The sequence below is a fragment of the Pleurodeles waltl genome, chromosome 3_1, assembly GCF_031143425.1.
Source record: "Pleurodeles waltl isolate 20211129_DDA chromosome 3_1, aPleWal1.hap1.20221129, whole genome shotgun sequence".
In the NCBI taxonomy this organism is placed as follows: domain Eukaryota; kingdom Metazoa; phylum Chordata; class Amphibia; order Caudata; family Salamandridae; genus Pleurodeles; species Pleurodeles waltl.
In genome coordinates this window covers 362,567,280-362,588,490 of record NC_090440.1, presented here as the reverse complement: position 1 = coordinate 362,588,490, position 21,211 = coordinate 362,567,280, and the positions used below count along the sequence as shown (strand labels likewise).

At 43.1% G+C, this 21,211-nt stretch overlaps 1 protein-coding gene across 2 annotated transcripts in view; it reads right to left on the bottom strand.

The window, feature by feature from the left end:
• Positions 1–21,211, bottom strand: part of SQOR (sulfide quinone oxidoreductase) — a 169,486-nt gene that overhangs the window by 37,816 nt on the left and 110,459 nt on the right. For both annotated transcript variants that reach the window (XM_069222530.1, XM_069222529.1), the window contains exon 3: positions 10,743–10,913. In XM_069222530.1, coding sequence (XP_069078631.1) covers positions 10,743–10,913 — 171 coding nt within the window. The remainder of the gene's footprint in view (positions 1–10,742; positions 10,914–21,211) is intronic.

The window sequence follows — 21,211 nt, the reverse complement described above, 5'->3', positions numbered from 1 at the left end:
AGAAATTGGGTAGTTGGTTGAGGGTGTGTGTGTGCCCTTCTCAAGCAACAGCCACAGTCCTTGCCAGGGTGAACCACATAAAGTCACTAAATTAAGCCGTGCTTAACCCTCTCATAGCTTGGCACAGTAGCAGTCAGGCTTATTTATGCAGCACTTAAACAAGAATAAAGTGAAAACACAATAACAATTTAGCAAAATAAGAGTGCATTTTACTACATTGCTTGACAGCACCACAACAAAACTCTGATCAGTAGAACCGGAGCTGTGAATTTTTAAAGTTAAAAGTGAAAAATAGCAGCTGAAATATCAAAGTGCAAACGAAGGTCATCTAGTCTGGAAAGACAGGGGCAGAGTCGAAAGTCATGGCTGGCCGCCATGGGGCATGGTTCAGATACATGAAGTGGATTGGGCCTGGGCTCCGTTTACCTTTGGACCTAGAAGAATTATTTGAGAAAAAAGGTCTGAGAAGGTACAGTTCAGCGGAGCAATGTAGCCAGTGGAGTCCGAGAAGGAGGCATCATCGTGGGGGAGGCACTGGACGAAGTTGCAGTGAGATTTCTTTATTTGGACTTATGATCTAATTTAGATATTTGCGGACGGGTTTCTCTGTCACAACCGTGACGAATATCCCGTCCACCGAAATCTAAATCCCACAGGACATAATGGTATTTAGATATCAGCGGATGGGATATCCGTCACCGCTGTGACAGAGTAACCCATCGCCATTTTCTAAATCAGGACCTTAGTATCTTTTTTGAAAGTTGAAAATCTCAAGCCGGTAAGGGTTCCACGAGGCCAGATATCGCCTTCGGTGAGGAGCTGCTGATCATTAGAAGAAGGATGTTTCAGAGAAGAAGGTACCGGGAGCTGCTGCAAAGGCAGGCCAATCAGCAATGCAACTCATGCAGATTAGGAAGCAGGTAGGTCATAATCTCCTCTTGGTTCTCAGAACACTTTTTCGTCCCATGTTTTAGATGTGGGCTATCTGGGCACCTTGAGCACCACTTCCAATGGTCCAGGACTGGAAGGGCACCACTTGGTTGGTCAGGACTCAATCACACTGATCAGGAGGCCAGTCAACTAGTCCTTGGGCTTGGAGTCACTTGGAAGTCTTGGGTTCAAGAAGGAAGCAGGTCTCAGGCATTAAGGTAGTGCTCTGAGGGCACAGGGCAGGCCATAGGCAGCAAGTTGATGCTGGGCATCTGAAGGGCAAGTAGTGCTTTGCACACCTCTGCTCTCCTCTTCCTGCTTGGATGGCCCATCCTGTCAACACTCAGTCCCACTATTGTGTAGCTGTCGGGGAGGAATACACAAAGGTCAACTTTCAACTACACCTAATCATGTGACCAAGGACACAGGCACCAAATGGTTAGGACAAGAAAATGCCAACTTTCAAAAAGTGGCATTTTCAAAAGTGTGACTTAAAATCCAACTTTTCAATTAGCGAGTGTTAGAAATAGGGTCTTTGGTTGGCAGTCAGGTTACCCCCTGTCCAAGCAAGGACCCTCACTCTAGTCAGGGTAAAGGAGAATCACCCTCAGTTAACCTATACTCACCCCCTTGATAGCTTGGCACGAGCAGGCAGGCTTAACTTAAGAAGCACTGTGTAAAGTACTTGTACCAACACACACAGTAACTCAGTGAAAACACTACAAAATGACACAACACAGGTTTGGAAAAATAGGAAACATTTTTCTAAACAAAACAAAACCAAAATGACAAATATCCAACATACACAAGTCAAGTTATGAATTTTCAAAGAATAAGAGTCTCAATCCTTACAAAACAGTGAGAATGCTGTTATTTCACAAAAGTACCTGGGTAGCGTCAAAATAAAGCTGCACGGGCAAGTGTGCATTGAAAAAGCCCGGCGATGCATCGATTTCTCACTCGCAAGCAAGACTGTGCATCATTCCTCCTCTGGTCGGGTCGGCGTGTGTCGTTTCTTCTCTCCCTCAAGAGAGCGATGTCTCTCTCTGGACAGGCACCTTGGGTCCGGGCAGGCTTTGCGTTGATTTTCTGCACCCAGCCATGTTGCATTAAAAATTCGGTTGCACGGTATCACAAAACCGGCGGCGCATCGTTTATCAGCCGCGTCACGAAAGGTGCATCGAAAATTTCCCCGCACGGCAGTCTGTGTATGGATTTTCAGTTCTTGTTTGCCAACTTCACCTTTCAAGGGCCCAGGAACTGGACAGGGCACCACTTGCCAGGGCAGGAGTCTCAGCAGAGAGTCCAGGTGCTGGCAGGGGAAGTCTTTGATGGCCCTGAGACTTCAACAACAGGAGGCAAGCTCAGTTCAAACCCTTAGAGATTCTTCTCAAGCAGGAATGCACAATAAAGTCCAGTCTTTGTCCCCTTTCACAGGCAGGAGGAGTAACTGCAGGATAGCCCAGCAAAGCACAGTCACAGGCAGGGGCAGCACTTCTCCTTAGCACTTTTCCTTGGCAGAGGTTCCTCTTGATTTCAGACGTGATCTCATTCTCAAGGGTTTTGGGTGCCCTTCTTATACCCCTTTCTGCCTTTGAAGTAGGCCCAGGCCTGGCCCCAGACACACACCTGGGGGTTGGAGACTGCATTGTGTGAGGGCAGGCACAGTCCTTTCAGGTGTGAGTGACCACTCCTCCCATCCCTCCTAGCACAGATGGCTCATCAGGATATGCAGGCTACACCCCAGCTCCCTTTGTGTCACTGTCTAGAGAGAGGTACAAACTGCCCAACTGTCAAACTGACCCAGACAGGGAATCCACAAACAGGTCTGCGCAAGAAAATGCCTACTTTCTAAAAGTGGCATTTTCAACCACACAATCTAAAAACAAACTTTACTAAAAGATGTCTTTTTAAATTGTGAGTTCAGAGACCCTACACTCCATATTTCTATCTGCTCCAAAAGGGAATCAGCACTTTAATAATATTTAAAGGCAGCCCCCATGTTAACCTAAGAGACAGATAGGCGTTGCAACATAGAAAACCGAATTTGGCAGTATTTTACTGTTAGGACATGTAAAACATATAAGTATATGTCCCACCTTTCACATACACTGCACCCTGCCTACGGGGCTACCTAGGGCCTACCTTAGGGGTGCCTTATATATATAAAAAGGGAAGGTTTAGGCCTGGCAAGTGGGTACACTTGCGAAGTTGAATTGGCAGTTCAAAACTGCACACAGAGGCAGTGGCAGGTCTGAGCCATGTTTGCCAGGCTGCTAATGTGGGTGGCACAACCAGTGCTGCAGGCCCACTGGTAGCATTTGATTTACAGGCCCTGAGCACCTCTAGCGCACTGTACTAGGGACTTACTAGTAAATCAAATATGCCAATCATGGAAAGCCAAATACACATACATTTTACATAGGACCACTTGCACTTTAGCTCTGGATAGTAGTGGTAGAGGTAGAGTACAGTACACATCAACAACCTGGGAAACAGAGGCAAAAAGTTAGGGGAGACCACGCCAAGGATGCCAAGTCTAACAGAGAGGATTTTGAATTACAATTCCTTACACACTAAACATGACATCTCTACCTGCTCCCAAACAAATGTTACCACCTGTTAAATGTTATAAGATAACCTACTGTTATCATAGGTAGGCCTCATGGTAGCGAAAAACTAATCTGGAAGTTTTTCACTACGAGGATATCTAAAACTTAAAAGTACATGTCCAACTTTTTAAATACACTGCTCCCTACCCTCTGGACTATTTAGAGCCTACCTTAGGGGGTGACCTATCTGAAATAAAAAAGAAAGGGTGTTTTAGGCCTTGCAAGAGGTTTATTTTGCCAAGTCAAATTTAACATTTAACACTGCGTAAAGGCTGCAATGGCAGGCCTGAAACATGTTTTAAGAAGCTACTTTAGTGGTTGGCACAATAAGTGCTGCAGGCCCACTAGTAGCATTTAATTTACTGGCCTGTGGTATATGGTATACAACCTCATGAGGGACCTACAAGTAAATTAAATATGCCACTTGTGAAAGCCAATTTGACCATGTTTAAAGAAGAGAGCACAAGCACATTAGCACTTATTCGCAGAGGTAAAGTGCACCTAGACCAACAAAATCAAATTTAGCAAAACAGAAGGGGGAATGGCAAACATTTTCAGGGTGACTCTGCAGAGAGGGCCAAGTCCAACAGTACTCATAACTACTGTTCAAGCCATTATTACCCCATGGCAGAACCATGGGAATGCACTAGATACCAACACCCCGCTCACCTATTACACAAACCTTAGGTGAGTCAAACCCTGAGATGGTTCAATATACTTCACCTTTTTGCTCATACCCACATCCCTTTCACCTTTCAGAAACCCCACTGGCTTCCTATTCATAAACGGGCCCTATTCCAAACCTTGTGTTTTGCACACAAAGCAGTTCACAATTCAGGCCCATCCTATCTGAATAGGAAAGTTATATTCTATCATCTGTCACACCCCCTGCTTTCTGAGAATTTCAACCTGGCTTCCATTCCTCACATAGTTCATTCTAGATTGGTAAGCCATCCTGGTCTTCTCCGGCCCCTAACTGGAACTCTCTTTCATTATTTATGCAACAAATCTCTTGTTTCCTGCTCCTTACGAAACACCTGAAGACTTGGCTGTTCGTATAGTTCTGCTTTTTTAGCCTCTTTTAGTCCAGGAAGAGAACACCTCTTGCGTATACAAGCCCACATAAAAATAACAAGGAGAAGAATAACAATAACAACAACAACAACAAAAATAATAATAATAATAATAATAGTAATAATAAAGACTATATATGCATTTGGTACAATGAAATCCCTTGTTTCTTTCTAAAAATGTCATTACCAGCTCAGGAGCATTACAAGGTTAAATCATTGTTTAAACACTGTGGGGATCATTCAAAAGTAAGTATAGCAAAGACCCTGATATCCTTTGTGATAAAATGCAAAACCTTCCTGATGAGCTTTGCTTTTTAAATCCTTGACGATCTTATTGACGTACTTCTGATACAAAGGTACCAATTATGCCTTGCATATACATTCCTAATGATCTTTGCTTTTTAAATCCTTGACGATCTTATTGATGTACTTCTGGTACAAAGGTAACAATTTTGCCTTTAAGACTTGAATATACATCATGGGCACAAAGGACAACAAGGGAGGAGGGTGGTGGTGTGTGGGTGTCTGTGTTATTCTTCACAAACAGAACCAAAAACACATCATTCTCTGGTCCATGCAAGGAAACCTGCATGAAGGATCCTTGACAGTCACTGTAGACTTCCGAGCTCACGCCCCCTACTACTTACAAATCCCTTTGAGTCCATAACAGAACCACCATTTGCCCCACAACCTGGAATGTTTCTTTGGGCTTCTCCTCATGATGAAGGTAGGTTCCTCCAGCTTTGCATGACAGTCCATACCAGCTCTCCATTCTCGTAGCCAGGAGGTCGTCAGTCTCTTCCAGTATTTAGCAATGTCTCTCTTTGTCAATATTGTCCCTATACCCACCAGGATTCATTCTTCTCTGGGTCTCCCTAAATCTTCCAGGACCACCAGTAATGCATTTTTAGGCAAGACCCCGATCCATTGACTCAAAACATCATAGAGAGCTCAGAAGATGGCAAGTCAATATTGCTGGATAGGAGGGCATCCCCACATCATATGAAAGAAATCCCCTGTGCTGTCCTGACACCTGATGTAGGTGGGATTAGTGATTATGTTTGCCTTCCATTGCTGTCTGGGTGTAAAATAAGTGCTGTTTAAAATTTTTTTTTTGAATCAGGTGCAGTCAAGCAGAGATTGCCAGAATTTGTGGGGCCATACAGGCTTTAGTCCATTCCTCATCTTCCAAGGGTCCCACCCAGTCCTCCCATCAGGCTCTCAAATGTAAAAGGTCACAGGGCGAATGGTTGACCATGGCTCTACACACCTGCAAAATGCCCCCCTTAGCCGTGCCTCCAGGGGTTTGTATTCCGGGGGTGCCCTAAGGTCCTCCCAGTGTCCCACTGGGGCATGTCTAAGCTGGTGATAACATTAGAATTGGGACTTGAAGAGAGAATTCTGTTTGAAGGGTGACAAAGGATTTCAAGTTATCTTCTTTCCACTCATTGCACAATTCCGACACCCCTATTCTATTCTAGTCCTTAAAGCTTTCAAGCTGCATCACCTGAGTCAGCCACCGGCCAGTCCAGAGCAGTGTCTCCAGCATAACTTTGCGGTCCTAATCTGTCCACCGCAACACAGTCCTCCAGGTCTGGAGCACTAGCCTGGCCTCCTCCAGAAGGGACTGAAGTATAAGCGTCCCATATAAAATACCGTGAGGTTGTCCAAACATATCAGTGCAATTTCCATCCTGAAAGCTGGGTCCACCAAACCTCCACGCACCAAGTCATTCACCACCAATGTATGTGCAGCCCTGTAGTAGAGACGAAAATCCGTCAAGGCCAGACCACCGGCGAATTTGATCTGAAACTCTAGGCAAAGAAGAAACTGGGAATCTTGCCCGCCCATATAAAACTGCGGGCTTTGGCGTTGATGGTGGGCAGCCAATGATATGAGAGAGAAAAGGAGTCATTGTGGAGGGTTTATAAGAGGCGTGGAAGGATCATTATTTAGTTTTAGTTTCTTTATACTTTATTTTCTGTTTTCACATACAAAGACAGAACAACCAGAAAAATATTAGCATTGCCAATCGTTACATACATGCACATAGCACAAAGGAATGAGCACAGGACACTGTAGATCAAGGTTGAATACATGAAGCCTATACGAAACATTGCAGGCCATAATACAGAGGAACCATTGTCTCCCCCTCAGTATATCTCACATCAAAAGGGGCAAGGATCATATCTCCGAGGTCGGCCTCGGACGCCACTCCAGCACACTACACATTCCTCTTCTAACATACTGCTGCAGCAGCCACAGACCTCCAAGCTGCCCATGAGATCCCACACACCTGTCAAAGCAATGCTGCCACACTGTAGGTCCCCGTGGAACTCACCGCCACATCTACTCAGCATTAGGTCAATGTAGACATACGACATAATATTACAGTACATTATGTCAATGTGCCACTCCCTTGCTGTGGGGAGGGGACCCTTCGCCCGTCATATGGCAGTCCAACACCTTGCGAGCAGAAGACCAAGTCCCACCAGCCTACTATGGGCCTTTGGAATCACTTTATCGTAACTCAGTAGCACCAGCAAAGGGGTAGATTCAAGGTGCTCCCCCGTTTTCTCATGCAAGGCCTGAAATATAATATCCCAGAACTGTTTGACACCTGGGCAGAACCATGCCACATACACAAAGTCTACCACAGCAGCAGTGCACCTATGACAGCCAGGGCAGTCACACAAACCATAGAGGAACAGATGAACAGAGGTGGAGGATACCTTATTGATGAATATGAAATAGATCAGCCTATGACGGATGTTTAGTGACACAGACTTGATAACAGAACATCAGTAAGTTCACTGTTTGTCGGGTAGATCCCTCTGCCAGTCCTGCCTCAACATTGTGATACCAATAGAGCGCACACTCTGTGAGAACATGTAAAGCTTTCATACAAGATGCTGCAAGATGTCATTTTGGAACAAATATATCAAAGTGGGCAACTCAGGGAACTCCTCCAGATCGCCGCTCAGCCACTCACATAAGGTATGTTGCACATGGAAGTACTGAAACATTTCCACTGCTCTGTGTTGACCATCTGGTGACCGCACCTGGTCCCAGCTGTGCAGCATCCCATGTTGAAAAAAAATGCCACATGCACTGCAAGCACCAGCGATGCAACCACGAACACCTGGCTATCGGCAACAGTGCTGAGTAGAGGAGAGGCAACCCTGTAGCTCCGACAACCGCTGCCAGGAATGCACTGTAGTGTTGATCAGGTCAACAGAATTATAATGCCACATTAGCTTACCCAGGAGCTTCTAGGAGAGCCAATGCAGAGAAGCAGCATCACGTTCCAACCACAGATGCTGGAGATCAGACAGGCCATGCAGCCAACAGTGGGCAAACATACACTGGGCAGACCAATAATAGCTCTCCAGTTCGGGGGCTGCCAGCCCTTCTTTTTCATAGGGGAGAGTCAAAGTATTCCAACTTACCCGTGGCTGCTTGCCAGCCCTTGCCAGACGCATCAGGTGTTTCTCGTAACATATAAGGTAGATGGTATTCTTTGAGAGAAAGATCCAAAGCCAATTTTCCTTGTTGCAATATTTATATTTTTTTATATGTTCCTTGTTTACTTATGATTTTTAAAAGTAGAGTGTTTCCATGGTTCATACATTTGGTTTGCCAACATGTGTTTCAACCCTTCAAAGCTGGCAAGCCTGGGGAATTCTCAAGGCTGTGCTATTAATGAGGTTCAAATCCTGTCACTGAGGATATTCATATGAGGTCCTATATGTTTTCCCCTGATTGAAATACTATCACAACAGTCTCTGTGGTCTTTTGCTCGTGCTGTTTCCCCTCCTCACGGGCCATCACTCCAGGGGTTATCACCACTGACAGCCCCCTGTCATCATCCCCACCAGCCCCGGCACTGTAAATTTGTCAATTTTGGTTTGGGCAGGAGGCACCGGGGCTTGTCACAGCACATTCTGGTCTGGTTGGGGGAGCTGAAACTCTCAAGAAGTGAAGCTTGTGTGGCAATGAGTGGTGCCACACCTAACCCGTCTGTCCTGCAACCAGTCTAGCGTAGGCGGCAACAGTAGCCAAGGTACTAGAGATCCCAGAACGGAGGATAACTCCTGCTGCTGCTCTCTGTGGCAGCTAAATCCCAGTTTGACCTCAGGCCTATCCCTGGAGCAACATATCACACCAACAGTTAGCCCGACACACACAGGCAGTCTGTGGTGCAGGCCCCAGCCCGCCTGCTCTTTAATGAAACCATAGGGGGGGACATGAGCAGCTGGGCCCCAGATGTCCACGGTGGGGCTGGGGGGCAGGAGGAGGCTCAAATGAGACATGTAAGCTGAAGGCTCACCTTAGTCCGTGGTCCCTGCAGGGAGCAGTCCAAGGTACAGGACAAAGCAGTCTTTCAGAGCCCTCCAGGAAAAGTGGAGGCAATCCCAATCTTTGCAGCTGTTCCCCTCATGTCCAGGGTGTCCTCCAGGAAAGTCCCTGAGGGCACAGGTGGGTCCCCCCAGCAGTGGCATCCTCCTCTGCCCAGCCTCTGGGACGTGAGTTACACTCACTGTCTCAGCTGTTTCCCTCAAGGCTTGCGGAGATGCCAGAGCGGCACGCAGAATCACACCCATCCTCCTCCTCTCCCAGAAGCAGGTGCACCACAGCCATAGAGAGCTCTTCTTCCTGGGGGCTCCAGCACACCACTGCTGGCCCCAGCTCACACTCGGGACCCCACAGGGACACAGGATCACCCAGCGGGCGCTCAGGCTCAGGGCAGCAAGAAAGAAATCATGGCGCCGGCTCAGCTCAGCCAGAGGCTGCCATGTTGCTGCATCATCAGGCTGCCCACGTGTTCCACAGCCAAACCAGAGCACTTCACTGATCCAGCGGGGACTAGCAGGCAGCTGCCGCACAGGCACCCTGGTCCATCCACTGCCCCATGGTGCCGCAGCATGTGCCTGCGCCCTGGCAAAATGATAGGCGTTGCCAGAGCAGAACAGGATCTCAAGGAAGAGTGACCACCTCCTTGTCGTCTTAGCTCTGCCCCGACCATTTAATATTTTTAAACAGTCTTCAATCACTGGAGAGTTTGGCCTAAGGGTGTGTGGGCACCCTGGCAGTCACTTAATGAAACCACATAACAAACAGTGTGGTAGATCTTGATTGATGGACTGCTGTGCAGAACATGGGTTGACAAAAAGATGGTAACTAGTAGGATAACACAAGAATCAGTTTTTATTCCATTGCTCTCAAATGTATGTATATTGGGCATTGTACATGAGCCCTGACCACAAGATGTGCACTGTAAGAGCTGCAATACAAATTATATCCTAGAAGAAGTGAGCAAACAAAAATAACTGTTTAAAAAGTCAGTGAATGGTCCAAGAGGAGAAAATCATGAGGAACTGGACAGAATATTGAAGGTCACCAAACCTGTGAGGGAATTTGGGGCTATCATTTGTATGACCTCAAAGCTAGTAAATAGTTTGACAAAAACACAATGAAAGCTAGAGAAGTATAAGCATGCTCAGAGAGAGGTACAATGAGCACACACAGGAATTCATATCAGGTTCGGAAACACATTTACCATCTGGAGAAAGTGCAGATTTGGGACAACAAATGATTGTGCAGTATAAGTTATAGGTCCTAAAACAAGAAACCTAGAAGTATGCCCAGTATAGAATGAGTGCATTTTTAGTGTTGTGTACTCCTAGAAATAAGTGATGATTTGAGAGCGGAGTCAAAAAGGAAATTCAGGGAGGACATCAGCAGGTAATTTCCTCAGAGGGGGTTGAGAATGCCTGTAGTAACCTAGAAGTAGTGGGGACAAATCTAATAAATACATTTTTGAAAGGCATGGGTGAAACATGGTGGTGATAATTGCAATACTGAACATGTGTTTTGTAACAGAAAGTGGACTAAATGATTTGGAAGTCATCATCTACTCACTATCTACTTTCCTATGGATATCCATAGAGCAATGTAATCCCAAAATTCACCATTATCAAATGAAAGTCTAGAAAAATTTTAATAGTAATTATATGTACAATAAATTTAGAATTTCACCAAATACTCTTATTTTACATTACAAAAACAATTTGAACACTCCATTATTCCCAATATGTCTAAATATCAAACAAAGTAGAAGGGTTACCTCTCGGTCATCATCTATCTGGATACAGTTGTTTTCTGGGTCAAATCCTTGGACCTTAGACTTAATCCATTTTACACCAGACGGGATCACGCTCGCAGTTGGGCGTCCAGACGATGCTAACTGTTTGGCTCCTGCTCCAACAAGTGTCCATATTGGTTGGTAATAGTGCATCTGAAAGTGAACATGACATCCTCCAATTCAAAACTGTAATTTGATAATCGATTTACTAACTGCAGAAGTTATCAACACAATTTTGAATATAGTAAGGCAACATTATATATGATAGGAAAATATATACCTCTGTGTTTACTCTAATAAGAACATTTAACAGATTAAACATTTTAGAGCCAGGAAATGAATAGCTTTCCCCACCAGTAGGTCACTGTGACCCACTCCATTGACATCACACTAGCAACATACCCTGTTAGATATGACTGTGGAAAGCTGTCTATTAGGGCCAAGCTAAAGAAGGCTTGTCCTAGTAATGAAAGGCTAACTGTGGATGTGAATTACTGATGTCACTAACGGTGAGCTGGGGTCGTTTACTCATACGGTCATCTCCCAAACACAACTTGTGAAGATAACTAAGCACGAAAGCTGGTAAGAGGGTACATAAGTGACCTGGCACCTCAGAACCTGCCACATAATTTATGAAAGGCATATGTGGCCACAATAACTGGCTAAAAGCTAATAGTATCTAAACATCAATACTTACGGAACACATGTTAAATTACCTTGGCATCAGAACCATGCTACTGAAAATCAATATAAGGTGCATTTGACTGTGGTATGTACCAATGCAAGGATGGTGGTCGGAGGGCGAGAGCTTATTGGATGTTACAGCAAGGAAAGATAAAACATACATCCTGAGTAGAAATAAAAAGGCCATGATGTCTTGTTGCACAGAAACAATAAAGAGACCTTCTTGATCAAGTAAAGATACATTATTCATGCATATCTCAAATTTAGATTCTACAACAGCCCCTCATGGCATGGTCTAGAACAGAAATATTTTGGTCACTCCCAGTGGCTGCAAAATAACCAGTGATCATCAACCTTCATACTTTACAGGCCAAAGACTAGGGATATTAGTATTTCTTTGTACTCAAAGAGTTCTGTAGCCGCATGTGTCAACTCACAGACTTCATAAAGCTTCCAGAGCAAGAAGATGAGCAACCTCCCTAACTATTGATTTAGGGAAGCCCTGCCGTGCCTTTCCAGTCAGAACTGGAAGTGAGAAATAGAACTCTTCCTGCACTTATCATAGAAGACCTGAGACTTCAGTTGAAGATCAACACTACTGCCTTTGGCCATGGATAACAAATAAGGGAGCTCATTTTCATGAACCCATTAAAAGCTTTGATAGCACATGTGTGGCTGTAAATATATTTACTAATCACTTTTCAGATCAGCGGTTGTTGAGGTGACTGGATGTTGCAACCGTACCGAACCCCTTTATGATGGAAATAGCCTCCAAGGGGCACCTGCTCTAACCAGTTCAAGACATTCCCAATTGTTTTTTAAATTGTACACTGTACACAAGAGGTGAATTTGACAGAGATCACAAATGCTTTTGATACGTTCAATGAAAAAATGCTCACATAAACAGTCTCCAATGACATGTCCAAATTAGGATGTGAAAGTAGGTATCCCTAGTTCCCTGAGACCCATCTCAAGTTCTGAGTCTAGGCCATGGTTTCATTTAGAGGAATTGTCTATAATATATGCAGTGCTGGAAACTAGCTGAGAAAGAAACAATTAACGTTCTTGCACTTTTCTCGACACCCAACTACCCAGAATGAAATCTCAGTCTTTGGGGCTGTGATAGGATGGTTTCAACACCTGTTTTCTTCAGGGCGTTGTGGCTCTCTAGCAAGATCTCTCTAAAATTTTACAATCTCAGGAAAAGGTGCAGCAGGAATCAGAGTTAAGTGAAACATTCACTAACCAATCATTGATCTGTAGAGAAAATAAACAACATTATGGGGGTCATTTATATTTTGGGGGACGGCCTGCTGTTCCTCAATGGGGACGGAGTAAATACCTTGCTACCCATGACAAAGGAACAGCCTGCCAAATTTATAAATGATCACCTAGCAGTTGGTTATTTATAAGGCATTAGCAGGAATCTCAGACATAGAGATTCCTGCCAATGCAACTCACTGTTTGGTATTAAAAACGGAACAGTATTTAAAACGGGATTTTCTTTTTGGGAATAAAAAAGGTATGCTCCCCCCACAATGAGAATCATCTCCCATGGTGGGGGGAGCATTATTTGATTTTCACTGTTGTTCACTGCCAGGGTTTGCCTGGTGGTGATGGACAGTAAAAAAAAAAAAATGTCTATATGTCCGTCCATCCTGATTGGGCAGGCAGACATGTAGCCATTTCCTCGATGGCCATTGCTCCGTCGGAAAGGTTTGGCTATGGCTGTGACAGAGAAGTCACCACTGTAGCCAAACAAGAGGTCGGCCTGCATTCAAACACATTTCAAACAGATGGTTGGACCTTCCTTTTGGTAGTATATATACTCTATTGCGGCGAAATATACATACTGTCAACATATAAATGAGGCCCTGTGTGTCTAATAGGGTTTACCTTTGGATCGACTGAAGGAAAAAAAAAAAAATCCTAGCTCTTTTTAAAGCAGCCTAAACCACCTCTTGAACAATTAGTTCAAACCAGTGGCAGTTTAAGTCTGTACCCTTAAAATGTGTCCTTTGTATTGCTTTTGTCTTTCTGTCCTTTAAGGCACAAACATATTTACAAAGAGAATAATCGTTTTATGAAACCAGATTTGATGGCCAAAGGGCTGACCTTGAGACATACTTAGTTCTGATAGGTCCAATACTGCACCGGTTTGAGAGCAGTCACTATAGGGTGAAAGATCACAAGCCCTGTCTTTAATGTCATGATTACAAGACATGGACATCTGTGAGACTTTACCAAACATGAGTCCAGGAACTCCAACCACCACACCACAAGACAGATGCATCCGTTCCACTGCACACTGTCTTCTCTCACAGTTTAAGCTAAGAATTGCCCTCAAAGTTCATGAGCAATGTGAACATATATTCCAAAGGAAACATTTTGAGCTAGAAACCTCTTCCCCTTTGGAAGAACACTAACAGCAGTTCTGCTAAAATTTCCCCAACACCCAGGACATAATATTTGATAGAAGCACATGATAGATCTCCTTATAGAATCTTTATCCCACATTTGAATGGCGAAGTCTGAGCTTAAAACTAAGCTTGAGTGAGGTGTTGGAATGTAAAAAAAGATCACAAATTCAAATAGGCAAACTGGTTCGAAGAACAATGGATCAAAAACACGTTTATAAAAGGAAAATATATTTAAGTGACACATTTTTCAAATGAAATGGAGAAAAATGTTTTAACCTTTGCAGTGAAGGGCTATAGGAGCACCTGTTAGTGGCGCACTATACAGAAAATGATGTTGGCGTGCAGAAAACTGTGTAAAATTAATCGTTTCTTAGAAGGACCACAGTCATAATTACACGCGTCTGTATGTGCATGGGATCAGATCACATTTGGAGATTTCTCCGGTAACTGTTAATAGCAGGGCCTGCTTTAGTGCTGGTGGCGCCCTGCGCGACAGTCTTTTGTTGGCACCCCCCCACCTCATGACCACCTCCTCAGATCCCTCACCACCACCCGGCAAATGTGCCACTCATCTCTCCATAGCCCCCCTTTCACATACATTAATTTGTTTTAACACGCTTGTAAAGGGTGGATTTACTAATCCACTCAGCTATCCACATAAAATATAGTTATGTTCTTTGCAGCAGGCATATTAACCCTCTACCCTACTTTATGGCGAGTCAAAGCTGCCCCTAGACAAACCTCCGATCTCTCTCTCTCTAGCAAGAACAATAATAACAAGAGGTATCTTGACATTTTAATTGCTTCCTGAAGGCTGGAAGCACAAGAAACTTTTCAGTAGATGCTTTTAATTCGCAAGTTGCTTAAGTTATTGCTAAACACAGCACCCACCTGAGGTCAGCACCTGGTGCGACGGCACCGCTCCCACCACCTTAAAGCCAGCCCTGGTTAATAGGGTGTACACTCCACAAGCACAAAATGTCTTGAGACTGCATCCGACACCGTGCTTTTCCAGGCCACATATGCTAGTCAAATCACAGCAAGCAATGTTGGATAAGAGGTTAGAAAATAAGCTGGACTACATCTCACAATCTAATTGTACTGATTTCTCAGAGCATTTCTAACACTATTAGGTAGAAGCTGCAGAAAGAATCTAATAATGGCTCCACAGCAAACACCTTTGAGTGGGCTTGATGGAGCTTCCAGAAATGGGAAAACTGAAGCTAACTGTTGACAGAGACGGATGAATCATGTGTGGGTTCTTCATCACTGTATTCTGATGGGCCTCAAACTAATTGTGGAAAACAGTTCTTGGACACTTATGTTTTACCACTATGTGATGCCAAAAACTACTGAACACCGATCGCAGGAATCTGAGAGTTGAGGGTTTGTAGGTATTGTGTTCTGCACATTAGGCTGGACATTCCAAGCTGGTTAGCATATGACCAAGACTTAGGACACCACTGTAGCTAGAATTTAAACCAGTATGCCTCAAAGCAGATAGGGTATTCACAACATGAATGCTCACTGATAAATGTCCAATTTAAGTCTCTGGAACTTCACAAATCCCAGAGCTGCCACAACACTGGGCATGTCTGGAATTCGGGGCTTCAACAACAAGCCGGCAAGCACCAGTAGCAGGCACAGTACTACCATGATCCTGAGAGTAGATCAGGAAGTTGACTTTGCCTTTCAGGTAAGCATGTTCAGTCCAGGAATGGATCAGGTACAAGGTCTAGCAGCTCTTCCATTCAATCAGCAATGGTTTCTCGATCAAATACTGCTACAAAGTTCAGTGAACTATGCAAGATTTTATAGACAAAAAAATTTAACCTAACTGGTCCACCCATATGCTTTCTTTTAATTAGGTTTAGTTGTACATACAATACATAGAGTGGTTGTTGGGTCAGCCCCTTTGTTGTAATTGGATGGCTTATCTGTCTTGCTTCTCTGCTCCAATTCAAAAGCTTCCATCACCAATCTTGTGTTTGTCTCACCAGTAGTATTTCAGTGTCACAGTGTTTTGATTGGATGGCATGGATCCTTCTATTGCTGACGTTAAGCCTTGCATGTTGTGCATATCTCGCCCTGCTGCTTCTTCTTCGCCCAGCCCCTCTCTTTATTAATTCCACTCCTCCCCTGTCAATGACTGCATGCTCCCACAGTCCCTCGCATCCCAATGACCGACACAGATACACATGCATCAGTGATGGCCATCTTTGAATGCATTTTCTTATATTGTAAGAAACCCCATTGAAAGATAGCCACTGTGGACTTGCACACATTCATGTTGCCATATTTGTAAAGAGCTTCTTGAAGTCTAAGAAAATAAAATGTCAGGCAAGACCTATTGTTTATTAAATGTTAATATAACCTGCAAATTGCAGTTCGCCCTTGGTGCTGAATTAACAAATGTTTATTGTTACAAGGAGTGCCTGGCCTGTATTTTTATGCAGAGAAAACTGTGAAACCCAGTATATTTGACCTTCTGAGACATATACCTAAAACAGTAAAACACAAAGAGATCAGTTAAACAATCATAATGTTATTAGAGCAAGCTGAGGAAAAATCGCCATGCCACAAAAGAATGTTGACAATCTTTCATAAATTCTTTTTCACCCACGAGCTCTTAGCTGTTCTAAAAAAGCATAAGGTAAAGAAATGTATTTTTTAAGAAAGGTGGCAAATCTGAATTTGTTACCAAAAATAGTTTTAGTGACCTCAAAAGGATGAAAACTGAGCTCACCCACTGTGATCTGAACCTGTAACCATGAGGTTAACCACGGATCCCTGGAGGGCATGCATCATTCTACTCAGCCATCAGATCAGCTTAGAAACTGCCCCCCCAAACTCTATTTAATTTACACTTTTGCTTCTCCTTTTGAAATTTGTTCACTAATTGTTTAATCTCCTTCGATTTAATTAAATCATGACATGTCATGTTTGCAGATGGAGGGCTTAGAGGTACACATTCTATTGTGCTGGCATGCAGTGTACATAAAAACAAACAAGGTAAGTTTGCTAGACAGTATGTTTTGATATAACAGGTACTAAAGTCCTGTAGTGGCCAGAGCGGAATAACCATTATACCCATAACCAGCTATTCACTGCCAGTCTCCTTAAATAGTGGGTCTGCGCTTCATTGCACATGATCACTTTTCTCCTAATTATCATCTCTAAAGGCATACATCTTGCAAACCTACGTGAAGTGTGACACACCGTACTGCAACCCCTCACTCACTTGAGCGTATCTTCGGGGGGGGGGGGGGGGGGGGTTTGAGGTGTAACACCGCCCTCCTCTTCAATAAATGCTCAGTCAGGACACAAGACCCTGTTACTATTGAGACTTGTGCTTCGTAAATGGGCTTCTGGTAGTAAATTTAAAACTGGGAAGAGTTTGCAACAAAGTGACAACTCGAGATCACCACAGAAGTAATGACTGGATGACAGTGTTCTTATTTGATGTTCTTTTCTCTTTTCATATAATGTTGCTCCTTCTGGTTGCATTGTAATGTTGTTCCCTTAAATTTTTTCTGCAACTTCTTCTTTAGTCTCCTTCATTTCCTTTTTTGATTCTTTCTAATTTCCGCTTCTCTTTTCTGATGTATATTTTCTTCTACGTTTTATTAGTATTATATTCAACATATCCATTATCGTTATTTTATTAATATCTTATGTATAAGACATGAAAGCACTTGGTTAGCATTTTACTTCTAATATATAACTTTATCATCTTTGTTTTTATGCTGGATGTTGATTATTTACAAGGCTTACGGACTTACACTCCTTCACACCGCCGTACACTCTCTACCCTAGTTAAAAGTATAAGTAGTTTAAAATTTGTAGTTTGTACTACTTAGTCTGAGCACTCATTGTTGGACTTATTTTTGATCAGTGTTTTTTTTGTGTGTGTGTGTGTGTGTGTATATATATATATATATATATATAAAATGTCACTTACCCAGTGTACATCTGTTCGTGGCATGTTCCGCTGCAGATTCACATGCTATGCATACGTCTGCCATCTAGTGTTGGGCTCGGAGTGTTACAAGTTGTTTTTCTTCGAAGAATTGTTTTCGAGTCACAGGATCGAGTGACTCCTCCTCTTCAACTCCATTGCGCATGGACATCGACTCCATGTTAGATTGTTTCCCCGCAGAGGGTAAGGTAGGAGTGATAGAGTATAAAGAAAAGATATGTCCATGAAAATGGAATATATATATATACATATGTACAAGTATTTGTTTAACTGAAATGGCTACAGGCTTCCGGGGAGGTGGGAGGGTGCATGTGAATCTGCAGCGGAACATGCTACGAACAGATGTACACTGGGTAAGTGACATTTTCCGTTCGATGGCATGTGTAGATGCAGATACACATGCTATGCATAGACTAGAAAGCAGTTATTCCTCCCATAAAAGCGGTGGTTAGCCTGTAGGAGTTTAAGTTGTCTGAAATAATGTTCTTAGTACAGCTTGACCTACTGTGGTTTGCTGCACTGCTAAACGATCTACACAATAATGTTTAGTAAATGTATGTGGTGTTGACCAAGTAGCTGCTTTACATATTTCAGCCATTGGTATATTTCCTAAGAAGGCCATTGTAGCACCTTTTTTCCTTGTGGAATGTGCTTTAGGTGCAACTAAGAGTTGTCTTTTAGCTTTAAGGTAACATGTTTGGATGCATTTTACTATCCATCTTCGTAAACCTTGTTTTGAAATGGGGTTACCAGTATGAGGTTTTTGAAAAGCTACAAATAGCTGTTTAGTTTTTCTGAATGGTTTTGTTCTATCTATGTAGTACATTAGAGCACTTTTAATGTCTAATGTTTGTAGAGCTCTTTCTGCCACAGAATCTGGCTGTGGGAAGAAGTCTGGTAGTTCCACTGTTTGATTGATATGAAAAGGTGATAGTACTTTAGGAAGAAATTTAGGGTTAGTTCGTAGAACGACTTTATGTTTATGTATTTGTATGAACGGTTCTTCAATAGTAAAAGCTTGAATTTCACTAACTCTTCGCAATGATGTAATTGCGACTAGGAAGGCAACCTTCCATGTTAAGAATTGCATTTGACATGAGTGCATAGGTTCAAATGGTGGGCCCATAAGTCGCGTAAGCACTATGTTTAGATTCCACGAAGGAACTGGAGGTGTTCTGGGTGGGATGATGCGTTTTAAACCTTCCATGAAGGCTTTGATAACAGGAACTCTAAATAAAGAGCTGTGCTGTATATTTTGCAAATATGCGGAAATTGCAGTGAGAAGTATTTTTATGGAAGAGAATGCTGAATTAGATTTTTTGTAAATGAAGTAAATAGCATACAATATCTTGTATTGATGCTGAAAGAGGGGCAATTTGTTTAGATTGACAGTAATATACAAATCTTTTCCAATTGTTGGCATAGCACTGTCTGGTAATGTTTTTTTTTGCTTGCTTAATTACTTCCATACATTCAGTTGGTAGTTGTAAATACCCAAATTCTATGACCTCAGGAGCCAAATCGCCAGATTGAGTGTGTTGGGATTTGGGTGCCTGATCTGTCCTTTGTTTTGTGTCAACAGATCTGGTCTGTTTGGGAGTTTGGAGTGTGGTACTACTGACAGGTCTAGTAGTGTTGTGTACCACAGCTGACGTGCCCACGTTGACGCTATGAGTATCAGATTGATCGTGTTTTGACGCAGTTTGTTGAATAGAAATGGAATGAGTGGTAAAGGGGGAAAAGCGTAAGCAAATATCCCTGACCAATTGATCCATAGAGCATTGCCCTTGGATAGGGGATGTGGGTATCTGGATGTGAAGTTTTGGCATTTTGCGTTTTCACTGGCGGCGAACAGATCTATGTTTGGTGTTCCCCATTGATGAAAGTATTTTTTAAGTACTTGAGGGTGAATCTCCCACTTGTGTGTTTGTTGATGATTTCCGCTGAGAACATCTGCCAATTGGTTGTGTATCACTGGAATGTACTCTGCTACCAGGTGAATTTGGTTGTGTATTGCCCATTTCCAAATTTTTTTGAGTTAGGAGGAAGAGTTGGGACGAATGTGTCCCTCCTTGTTTGTTTAGATAATACATGGTGGTCATGTTGTCTGTTTTGATCAAGCCATTTTTGTGAATAAGGAGAGGCTGAAAAGCTTTGAATGCTAGGAAGACAGCTAACAGCTCTAAGTGATTTATATGTAGCTGTTTGTGTTGGGGATCCCATTGTCCTTGAATGTTGTGATTGTTGAGGTGAACTCCCCAGCCAATCATTTATGCACATGTTGTAAGTATGGTCTGAGGCACAGGGTCTGGAAATGGCCGCTCTTTGTTTAGATTTGTGGAATTCCACCACTGAAGGAACATGTATGTTTCGCGGTCTATCAACACTAGATCTTGAAGTTGACCCTGTGCTTGTGACCATTGTTGTGCAAGGCATTGTTGAAAGGGCCGCCTGTTTAGTCTTGCACGTGGAACAATTGCAATACATGATGCCATCATGCCTAATACTTTCATGACCAATTTGACAGTATACTGTTGACCTGTCTTTATTTGTGCCAATATAATGTGAAAAGCTTGTATTCTTTGCGTATTTGGACTTGCAAGCGCTTTTTGAGTATTTAGTATTGCCCCTAAATACTGTTGAATTTGCACAGGTTGTAGTTGTGACTTTTGGTAGTTTATGGAGAACCCAAGCGTGTGCAGGGTTTGTATTACATAATGCGCATGGTTTTGACACTGTGTATGACTGTTTGATTTTATTAGCCAATCGTCTAGATATGGAAAGACATGAATGTGTTGTCTTCTTAGGTAGGCTGCGACTACCGCCAGGCATTTTGTGAATACCCTTGGAGCTGTTGTTATTCCAAAGGGTAACACTTTGAACTGATAATGCTTTCCTTGAATGACAAACCTGAGATATTTTCTGTGCGCAGGATGGATGGGTATGTGAAAATACGCATCTTTGAGGTGTAATGTTGCCATGAAATCGTGTTGCTGAAGTAGTGGGATAACATCCTGTAGTGTTACCATATGAAAGTGTTCTGACAGGATGTAAAGATTGAGGGTTGTGAGATCTAATATTGGCCTTAGGGTTCCATCCTTTTTAGGAATGAGGAAATACAGTGAGTAAATTCCCTTCCCTATTTGATTTTGTGGCACAGCTTCTATTGCTTGTTTGATTAATAGAGATTTGACTTCGTCCTGCAACAGAGTGATATGGTCTGTGGATAGCCTGTGTGGTTTTGGTGGAATGTTTGGTGGAGTTTGTATCAATTCTAGACATTCGCCATTGCGGATAATTGATAATACCCAGCTGTCTGTGGTAATGTTTAGCCAATTGTTGTGGAACTTTTGCAGTATTCCCCCACA